At 46.3% G+C, this 11,567-nt stretch overlaps 1 protein-coding gene across 1 annotated transcript in view; it reads right to left on the bottom strand.

The window, feature by feature from the left end:
* Nucleotides 1-974: 974 nt before the first annotated feature.
* The window catches only part of LOC146198388 (uncharacterized), a 52,644-nt gene continuing 42,051 nt past the window's right edge, over nucleotides 975-11,567 (bottom strand). Inside the window, exons 2-3 of the mRNA XM_084591888.1 lie at nucleotides 10,842-10,955; nucleotides 975-1,135 (exon numbers count right to left, since the gene is read on the bottom strand). Of these exons, the coding sequence (XP_084448014.1) occupies nucleotides 975-1,135; nucleotides 10,842-10,955 (275 nt within the window). The remainder of the gene's footprint in view (nucleotides 1,136-10,841; nucleotides 10,956-11,567) is intronic.

The following is an 11,567-nucleotide window of genomic DNA, read 5'->3' as shown; positions in this document are numbered from 1 at the left end:
TCAGTAAATACTTTTGTCTGCTCCTAATCCTCAAACAATATTCTCCTTATGAAATCGAATTTGTCCAATCTCGCCCCTATTTTGCATCAAAACTACACGTCTGATCCGCTAGCTGAAATTTCGGTTGGACGGTGCTATTAATGAAATTTATGTTACTGCTGGTAAGTTATTCCCTGAGCATTTTTTTCGATACTGCAGGTCTAAATCACGGAAGCCTCTCGCACAGAGAGAATTGCAACGTGTCTTTCTTCCTGAGGCATTCTGAGCTTTTGCAAGCTTGCGGCAGGAAAAATTAAAACCTGCGTGCTGGACCACCTACCAAATGTTTTACGGCGGTTCTTTGCGCTGAGTAGAGAAGTACGAAGAACAAATATGCGCACAATGCGCAAAACATCACCACGATGCTGCGTAATGCAGGTCTTTAGTTCCCATTTTGCAGAGTTAAGTACACTCGCAGCTAGACATTTACTGTAGTCGCATACAGGGCTCGCATAAAGCGGCAAACAACCCTTTAAGAAGTTTCATCTCCAGTGAATGGCGTCGACCATTTGTCACTACGTAGAGATAATTTCCCCCGGCGTAACATTTCAGGTACCTGGCTGGTACCTTCGTGAAACGGGGTTGGTCGTGACAATCGGGCAACATCATTCGATGGAGAGATGCCTCCTTTCGGGGCCGTTCGCCGATTCTTCCTTGCATTGTATTCTCCCCCTCTTAGCTGGTCAACGGAATTCGTTTTCTGGAGCCTTTCTTTCTCTGCACACCTTTTCTTGCACGTTTTCGGTACTGGCAATCTGCTTTTATTCAGTGCGAGCCTCCTTTATGAGGCCGCCTTGTGGTTATACTAGAGAGCGAGCGAGTACGCGTGTCGCGGTGTCACAGCTCCCCCCAGAGCAGCAGCGGTGTGGCGTTGGCGATCAGAAGAGCAGCACGAGGTGGCGGCGGAGGCGGTGGAGCCGTGCGGGGGGACCGGCCTAGAAGCGCTGCCGTAGCGACCTCTTGCTAATGCCGAACCGGATGGCCTTGTTGGCGACGCGCACCTGACGCAGCTTCCTAGACGCGGCCAGCCTGCGAAGCATCTCGACCAGCTCGCCTGCTGTGTAGCGGTTGCCCGCCGACTTGCGCGAACGACGCACTGCGAAGACAAAAAAGAAAAGTTCAATCAATCAATCAATCAATCAATCAATCAATCAATCAATCAATCAATCAATCAATCAATCAATCAATCATTTAGTTTTTATGGGGAAGCATTAGAAGCCCGTTGCCAGGCAGGGAAAGGCAGCGTCTCTCAAAAATATGGCGTCATAACACCACCTGCCTGCCGCAATGAAGCAATAAAATCAAGTGACAAACGTCACTGCAAACTTATGAAAACGCATCTAGTAGTCAGCTAGGCTTTTCGAAAGTAAGCGGCGTGTTGTGTAAATTAGGATGCAAGAAGTATAGAGCAGTGCAAGGAAACTTTAACCGCATAATTATGCTGCTTCAGTGCGATCGCATAACCACATCCGTAAAACACATCAAAGGGGTACTCATATTTGGGTCGTTGAAACCTCTGTCAAAACTATCACTTGTATTACCTTTGGGTTAAATACTGACTATTGTGTGCACTGCTATAATTGCTACCTCCCCCCCCCCTCCCTCTCCCCCTTTTTTTAAAAGGAAACGAAAGGACGCAATAACTTTTACTTCTCTGCGGACTCCTCTGTCGCATTTATCAAGGCAGGGAGTGAAATAAGAAAGAAAGAACTACTACAAAAGCCAGAGAGCACCGATCATGAGTAGCGACCCTATTGAAAGTCGCGTATCGCTCCAAACCGGTTTAGACCGGACCTGCATTATCCAGTACAAATCTCATACTAGTGTGACCCGTCCTTATAAAGTTTAAACAGGTTTATATCGGACCGGTATAATGCTCGACCGGACGGACCGGTTTGGTATGAGATAATACTGGACAGACCATTCCCGGTATGCATCACAAACTAGGGTGCCTGGATGCCCTCTCTCAGAGAGGGCATCCAGGCACCCTATCTCAAACTAGACATACCGGTCCAGTACCGATCTGAAACCGAACGAACCGACTCGGTATGGAGCTTACATACCAACATACCATGTCCGGTTTGACTCAAGCAGGTGGAACCCGTCCTTTATGGAACTGATACCGGACAGAGTATTATCGCTTCTCAACTGAGGCCGGACTGATCGATGAAGCCCAACCAGAATGACCATGCCGGTGCATTGACCATGCCGGTGCATTGACCATGCCGGTGCATTGCAGCGCGCTAACTAAGCGTTAACATACACGATATACATTATAACTTTTCTGTACATGTATGAACGTATGAAGCTATCTAAGTGTATACACTAGCAAGCAGATACGCGCATCGCGTCGTATTTGCGCGTTCTTCCCCGCGCGCACATAAGTTCGTTACAAGCAACAATCGTTGCAGCTCGTTCGATCTTACGGTGTACCTTCATATCTGCGACTGAAGAAAGAGCCTTCAAATCGGAAGTGCAAGGAAGAACGTAGCGTTTTGCTGGCGACGACGAAAGTATGCTCTAGCATAGCTGAAACACATGACCATCCGCATATCGGATGACGCTTCCTTGAGTGTTTACAAACGCTTAGTCGGAAGTGCATTAGCTGGCAACGTGTGAAGCTTAACATGCGAAATGGCAAGCATTACTACCTTTGTATGTAGCAAATATTACACGCGTTCAAAGATAATGAAAAAACACATAGCACTAGTAAATGAGGATATTCTGAGTTAGAAGAACGTTATCGCGGGCTAGTCGGTTCATGTTCGAAGAAAGAAAAAACTGCGCTACAAGAAGAGGAAGGAACGAGCACAACAGTACAGATTTGCCTGCAAGAAACCAATGCATAATAAAGATGCGGGGCGCTGGTGACAAGGAAAAAGATTCAGCGACAGCCAGGAAAGAGCGATCTCCAGGAAAAAGATTCAGCGTGTTTAAAGGGCGATCGGTTTTCTACACCCGACAAAAATACACAAAGTGTGAAACAGCGAAACTCGCTATATAAAGAGAAATGTAACCGCTTCTATGATGAGCGATCGTGGAGGAGTGGATTGAGTGCCGCTGAGGTGAAGGAGGAACGTGGTCTGAGTCCTGGCCTGTGCCCGCAGTATATATATATATTTTTTAACCTGATAGTTTTAAAGGCTTCGTTCGCCGGCCGTTGCTGGCAGGTCACATGGCCAAGCACTAAATGGAAGAAGGATTGCCCGACGTTCCATTTAGCAGGAGCTGCCAACTCGTGTCTCTTGTTTCATATGGGAGGGTGATGCCAGAATCAACCTGCGATGGCCCCTGCATTCGTGTTACCCAATAGTTCACGCAGTTCATACCGTCTCATACGACTTGGTTGGTGTGGTAGCTGCGCTATCGCGTCATACCCTTAAAGGCGGAGATTGTGTCCCCCATATTTTTTTCTTCCGTCTCGAGCGCACTTCACTGTATTGCAGAGGTTTTTAGCAGCAGTCATCTAGCTTCGATCGATTTACGTTCATACTAACAACTAGGTTGTAAATTCCCCACCGCGGTCGCCAAATGGGGATATGAGCGGTAAAACTTTCACAATTGCATTGCCGTTTTTGATTACGGTGGCTGTTGTATCCACTGATTGTTGTAAACACATTTCGATGTGTAATTGCTATTGTTCCGAGGAGCTAGAATGACTCTTTGGAATATGAAAAAAAAAAAACACGTTCGTTCATTCATTCATTCATTCATTCATTCATTCATTCATTCATTCATTCATTCATTCATTCATTCATTCATTCATTCATTCATTCATTCTATTACCGCATAGTTCATCCGCTGCAGACAAACTAACCACTATGCAACTTATCTCAAAACTCGTCGCGAAAAAAAAAAAAAGAAAAATATTAATCGAATGTATTCGTCGTAGTTTAGTGGTTTTTATGCACAGCATTAAGTGTACACCGAACAGCTGTCAACACAGCGCTGCACCCATTCCAGAAACGCAAACGCCACCAAACTGCTACAGCTCAGTTTACAGATCCAATGTCGAGGGAATAATTGAAGCTCACTTATCCAATCAGCAGAGCAGACTCATACAAACGTCCACCAGACTTCGCTTACTCAGAACTTTGGACCCCAACCAATTCCAGCAAGTTTCATACCAGTAACGCGATCAAAATTTGCCTTTACTCTTGGCACGGCCCTAACGTTCTGGCACGTTAGCTGCTGGATGCGCATCCACTACTGCCTTTGACCCGTGCCCTACTGTGCTGTTAGTACTTGTTGGGCACAGTTGCAGGTTGCGTACTGTTGTGCGCCGCTGAGCTTTCGCTTTCAGCTCTTATATGTATTCCCAGACATCATTTCGAAGAAAGTCGCCGAATTGTGCGGGGTGTCGAGTGTGTAGACGTGACTGTAGGTTCGCCAGTGTGGCGGTTTACACTTAATGAGAGCGACTCAAATTACCTCGGAAGGAAGGATCACAGCGGCGGACCGAATACGGCCGACTCCAGCGCTTCGAGGAGGTCGGCGCAATCGCACCGTGACGTACGCTCCCACCGACGTCGGAGGCAGTGCTTTGGTGACAAGTTGTTTCGTGCGGCACCCTGCGCACCCCTTTCCTTCCTAACGATGCGCTTGACGCGCCACAAAGCTCTGATGACGGTTAGGGAGAGTATGGGGAAAGGAAAATGGCTTTAACCCGTTTGAAAATTTCACAAAACGCAATACGGCTGGTAAATACGCAACTGGCCCGACCGCCGTGCAAATATAAAGCGGCCGGAGCTTAGCTTAAAGGTTGCCCGGGCTTACAGGGGGTCTGTTAACGTCTGCCGATGAAATTTCGGCGTCGGCTGCGGCGCGGCGATAAGGCCGATCGCTCGGCGATATCTTCGACCATTTGCCACGATCCGAGCCCCGCTCATTAATAAAGGCTCCTAACCGTTACAATCAGACCTTCTCCCCCCCCCCCCCCCCTCTCCCCGCCGTCCCGTAAAACCCGGTGCCTTCCACAAAATCTGGTACTCATTTCTGGTATTCAGCCTTTAAAAAGAGGGCTAACAAATATCGGTGTTGAACAGTGCTGAAGTTTGTTGCGTGGATGTGGGTGCATCTGTTGTCCTGCCTAAACGGTGGGGCAGGGCGAAGTACGTCTCGAAGGTTTGAACGTGCGTGCTTGCGTGCATGTGTGTGTATGTGTGTGTGTGTGTGTGTGTGTGTGTGTGTGTGTGTGTGTGTGTGTGTGTGTGTGTGTGTGTGTGTGTGTGTGTGTGTGTGTGTGTGTGTGTGTGTGTGTGTGTGTGTGTGTGTGTGTGTGTGTGTGTGTGTGTGTGTGTGTGTGTGTGTGTGTGTGTGTGTGTGTGTGTGTGTGTGTGTGTGTGTGTGTGTGTGTGTGTGTGTGTGTGTGTGTGTGTGTGTGTGTGTGTGTGTGTGTGTGTGTGTGTGTGTGTGTGATAATTTATTGTTGATTTTCTTTGAATTAGTCTCTAATTTTACTCTCTCGCGACAAGGCTCTGACAAAAAAAAAAAGGCTCGGCGAAAATAGCGTCGCGTGCTCAATCTTCTGTAAACACAGCAGCGCAAAGGTCTTGTCGTACGTGCCTCCATCTACCACGGGGCTAATATCTTCCAGTCTCTGATGTCGACAGACCAACTAACGGGAAGCAATCGGTTTCCATCTCGTGAAAGAATCTGCCTCCGTGCTATATATAGACGAATGCGAAGGGTAGGTGAGCGCGGTGCAAACGAGAATTTGATGTGAAGGATATATCCTCCGACCATCAGGCGGACGGTGCAATGTTTTTATTTTATTGCGTAACCACTGTCTATTGCTTCGTGGCCTCGAAGCGATTTAACGCTTTTACTGCTTTAAAATTGTTAGATGTGTCATTTGTTCGCCTTTGCGAATAATAAAAAAAAAAAAAACTAAATGCTACCGAGTCATCCGTCTTTATACAAAAGCCTCTGTCAGAGCCACCGTCGCAAACTCATTTTCCTCTTGCGACCGCCATAATTTTCCAAAAGCAGCTCGAGAATGGCCCAGGAGAAGGAGGAAAAAGGCTGCACGTTTTGAAGGTTGCAAAATAGTTTCGAGAAAACTTCCTCGAACTCTTGGTCGAGCAGCCGGCGCTGCCTTCGGCGCACAGCCCCTAGGGCGTCGGCGCAGCCCAAAGTTTACTGCCAGACACCAAGGAGGGAGAAGACGCACTCTGTCAACACGTATGCACGACAGTCATACACCCAGCTCGTTGCGACACGATGTGGATGAACTGTACGAAAGGGCTTCCTATTTTCTGGCTTCGACCCCTTTTCGAAAAGTTCAAGAAGCATCATGAAGTGCAGCGTGTCCAAGCAAAGGGGAAATTGCATATGTTGACGAGTGACCAGTCACCACGCGCGGCTGCCAAACCTGTCAATCACATTCAACAATTCGAGTTCCGGCGCCCATTGAAGCTTTTTTTTTTTATCTATGTACAAAATAAAATTTTTCAAGGGTAACTGTGATGAACGATGATTAGATCTGGCCGCCACTTACGAAATTTTAATATATATACCACACACACACACACACACACACACACACACACACACACACACACACACACACACACACACACACACACACACACACACACACACACACACACACACACACACACACACACACACACACACACACACACACACACACACACACACACACACACACACACACACACACACACACACACACACACACACACACACACACACACACACACACACACACACACACACACACACACACACACACACACACACACACACACACACACACACACACACACACACATATATATATATACATATATATATATATATATATATATATATATATATATATATATATATATATATATATATATATATATATATATATATATTAGGATTAAACAATCAGTTTCATTTCTCTCGCTTGCTCATTTGCTTCGGCACTTAAACAAGGCGCCTCTGTACTGCGCGGTGTCAGTGCACGTTAAATAACCCTACGTGGCTGAAATTTTTAGAGACCTCGTCTATGGCGTTTCTATAGCCTGAGGTTCTTTGGGACCTTAAGTCCCCCAAACCAAACTAAACCAAACTTGAAAATTACTTTGCATGATTACATCCGTTATATAAATGCCGCCGCAGAATTTTGCGAGCAAAAAAAAAAAAATGAATTCAATAAGTAAAGCTACGAAACAGTGGCAATAATTGATTGTCGCTGGCACTAAATGCAAGTAATAACAAAAATAACCAATTCATGCCAAGAGCGGGTAGAATTTAAGCTTTATTATCATTTTTTTTTCTTCTTTAATGTCGGCATGTGACCGAGCCACTTAGGGCTTCTTTGCTGAGAGCAAACTTGGCTCGTTTGCCCCGCCTACCTAATATATATGCTAAATCCTGTCGTTGACACAGGTCCTCGTCCTTTATTCAAGGTTTCCCTTTTCGGGCCGCCACATTGAAAGTTACGCTTTCGCCTTTCAACCACTTCGACGAGCGGAAATAAATGGGAAAAGTTCTTTCTTGGCAAACTCTTCCTGGCTCCACCTCTGCAAAACGCTCGCAGCCAGGATAATGTCAGACATGCACTAAATGTTTTTGATGTTTCGACTTAAACAGCAGAAATTACCTGCAACGGCTTTGTGCACGAAGCGAGTGGTTTGAAGAACATTTGCGTTGTTATCATCTGTCCTGAACAACTCAGTAACTTCTTTTTGCAAGGTTTATTCAAGGTTGCAGATGACGCAGAGACGGATAAGGCCACACATAGACTGTGAATGCAAACAGGGGGGGAAAAAAAAGAAAGAACTATAGTCGAGGATATCTCGGCATTCCACTAGGCTCCCGATGAGGACCCCGCGTAAGAGTGCCCCACTTTGCCAAATGTCCGTTTTTGTTGGTTCTCATTCCTTTTTGTAGCGTCCTTTTCCTTCTTCTCCCACCTGAGTCCGTGCCAACAAAACCCACGTCTCAGTCCTCGTGGACGTTTGTTATGATATCGCGAAAGTGTACGCGCGTTGTCCAAGTGATAAAGCAGTAGTTACCGCATACTCCCCACGCATCTCCGCTGTCCCGAAAGTATGAAAGCAAAAACAAACAGGCAGGTCGAGGAAGCACTTTCTTCCCTACTCGAAAGAACCGCTCTCTACCAAGTGAGAGGGCTCACTACAGTTCGCCATGATGTTATGAACACGGCCTGTCTTCCTCGGTGACAGAGTGCGCAATCCGAGGAAATGGAGACCGCGCAACACTTTGCGCTGGAGGAGGGCTTCTCGAGTGACTGCGCATGACAAGGAGAAGCTACACGCGGGCGAGCCACGTGTCTCATATCGAATGAGCTTGCGCTGACGATGGCTTCATCCAAAACGTGTAGCTCAATGGATTCGGAGAACGGAGTCTGGATAGAGGCAGGCAGCACAAGAAGGTCGTTTCTCGGCTCGTTCATAAACATAAATGTATTTGACGCCATGCCGCGAGACAGACGTTTTTCATTGCCTCGCTTTGCACAATAACCCCCGGTTCTTGTGCGCCTATAAACACCATTAATCGCCATCAACGCAATGTGAGTAGTTTATACGTCCTCCACCATATAGGTGCAACGAATATACCACGAAAGGTAAATTCGATAAGCTTGACTGTTTTCTCTTTTTATTTGTCCGTCCTGTTCGCTCTGTGTTTCGGTATTTTATGCGTGCCGCTTTTCGATGAATCATTATCAACTAGCCCTGCTTTACTGAACTCTATTACAGGGTACACGGATACGGGCTTAAATCGCCATCCTTCGAAGCGATCAATAATACTGTAACATAGTGGTGACAAGCCTGGTAGCCACAAACGAAAGCACTGGAGCTACACTTGAATTAACTCTTTATTTGGCTGACTAGAACCTGAGAAAGAACAAAGCAACTCTGCGACGGCGATAACAGCCAACCTGTTCGTTGGTCGTCGAAGTAAGAATATCCGCAGGATTCGGCAGCGCTTAGTTTAAAGTCGGCGGATGACTATCTAGATAACAGGTCGAAGCAACCTAAAAAAGTCCGGAACGATGCGGAAATAATTGCGCTTCGCTGGATCACTCGGGAAATATGTCGGCGCATCTCGCGCCAGAAAGGAAGAGATAAAGGCGTGTCTCGAGACAACGAGCCCGTACAAGATCGCTCCGTACGCTATAATTACAGTGATAAGGCCGCGTGCTGGCAGTTGTTGAAAATGACAACAAATAAAGATTTCAATGGTCCGCGGCAATATAGCGAGTAAAAATGCTACTGACACTACGCCAAGAAAATGCGCACGTAAAAGCTCCTCCAGGGAGAGCGCTCCGTTCTCCGAGGCGCGTCTCGGAACTCTTAAGTGGTTCCTGGTTTTCATATAAGGACTTTATTTATTGTTTTGTTATCTTTTAAGGCGAGTAAAGTAAACTATTGCGCGATAGCGTATGCAAATCGTTCCGCCGAAAAGTCGCTGGCGTCACCGCCGCAGATTTTTCCTGCGGCGGTTGAATAAAACCCTGTCCGAAAGAATTGTGATTGGTGGAGGGGCTATGACGTCGCAACCGCATGACCTCGCGTAGGAATTTCAAACGCTCCACAACCAAATAAAGCTAACAATTTTGGGGAGGGTTCAAACGAAACGAAAAATGGCAAGGAGGTCTAATGGGGGTATTTAAGAAATAGACAAGCAGCTTTTCATTATAAACTTGCCGCCATCGGGTTCCTTTTTAGGACTCTTTTTGGGCCCTCTTTATGCCAGGAGGGCACGCTGCCCATAAGCAATGAAGGGTCGCTAGTGCCGAGTGTGCTAGAGGAGCACTTAGTAAACTCTTTGTGGTGCGTATGACGTACTAACGTGGGTTTGGTATGTGTGCTGATAATACAGTAATAATAATTTCGTCCCTCGCCGGGGGGTGGCGCAGTGGTTACGGAGCTCGACTACTGTTCCCAAGGACGCGGGATCGAATCCCGGCCTCGGCGGCAGCTTTTCGATGGAGGCGAAAAGCAAGGCGCCCGTGTGCTGTGCGATGTCAGTGCACGTTAAAGAACCCCAGGTGGTCGAAATTTCCGGAGTCCTCCACTACGGCGTCTCTCATAGCCTGAGTCGCTTTGGGACGTTAAACCCCACAAACCAACCAATAATAATTTTGAAGGTTTAATTAATTTATACAAAATAAGTTTTAAGAATTTGCTGAATGAAGAGGTTAAAGACGCTATCACGTCTGCTGCTAAAGCGAAGCTTAAGCGTCTTCCTATATATATATATATTTTTTTTTTACGTGAACGGCACTTTGACGTAAATATTTGAGTCCACTATAACAAGGACGACTGAAATCTGCTGCTGTAATTAAAACGTTAGCTAATTATATTTTTCTAATAGGTAACTTTGGCGACACTATAGGCCGTGCAACTCGCAACGGCCATCATTTGGTTTCACGGGGGATAGGACATTCCATTTTTGTTTTCTCAAAAGCTTGGTTACCTTCAGCTGAGACACCTGATATATACGAAACAATCTGACTGTGTATGAAACGATCATGTAAATTCGGCGGAAATCATTCGATTTATTATGCAGAGGGCATAAACCCACACCTCCTACTTCCCAACCGGCAACTGGGAATAGAACATGGTTCTGTGTGATATGCGTGTTAGAAGAATGTGTGAGTGGGCGGGTAAGTGCGTCGGTTATTGTGTGAGGGAAAAGGGAGGGTTGGAAAGAGGGATGGAAAAAGGAAGAAGAGAGGGAGCAGTCGTAGACTTTTTAACGTTAATCAAATGCGCGCAGTTGTGAGCTGAACGCAGCCTGTCGTGCGTGCTACTTACTGATGTCGTCATGCCATCGGAAGTATCCCGAAGGCGGCGGAGTTCCCAGCCATTGCAGGCTATAGTCGTCCGAGTCCTCCGGCTCCAGTTCGGGATTAACCTGAAGCCATTGGTCTGCGAAATAAAATGCAGAAAAGGCAGCGGTTAGCGAAAATTTGACCCGGAAGAAGGCACTGCGAGGGGAATTAAGGAACCGTACAATATAATTCAATTCAATTCAATTCAATTTATTTTCAACTCGAGATTGAAGGCCCTCAGGCGAAAAAGCTGTTCTAGAACAGCTTGAAGAGTGCCTGAGGGCCCATACATGGCAGCAGTTGTCCCACAGTAAATTACAGTGTAGACTCACATCAATTTAACATCAGTTCAAACAAAATCTAACAAAAATTCAGAAGTGCAGTAATGAACAAAACAGTAGTTATTCACGGAAATTATAAGAAATTTGCGTTATGCCTCAATTCACAATGAAACTTATAAAGCACTACTGGAATAATGACAGGAAGGGCACTCTCTTTTATTTTTTCACGTTTCCATGCCATTTTTAGTGCGGTTAGACAAGACGCCGAGCCATGTGGAGGCACTCTTTCTGCGCTCTCTGAAAGCAGACGGAAGATGAACCTCACTGTAGGCTTTTAAACGTGGCCTCCGCCGGGACCACACGACGGCTCGAAACCTGGCGCAATATTGCTATTGCAATAAAATAAACGAATCCATGTTTATGACAAA

The sequence above is a fragment of the Amblyomma maculatum genome, chromosome 2, assembly GCF_055883805.1.
Source record: "Amblyomma maculatum isolate TAMU_Amacu chromosome 2, ASM5588380v1, whole genome shotgun sequence".
NCBI classification, from domain to species: domain Eukaryota; kingdom Metazoa; phylum Arthropoda; class Arachnida; order Ixodida; family Ixodidae; genus Amblyomma; species Amblyomma maculatum.
The sequence above is the reverse complement of the archived record's forward strand: the minus strand, read 5'-3'. Positions and strand labels throughout refer to the sequence as shown.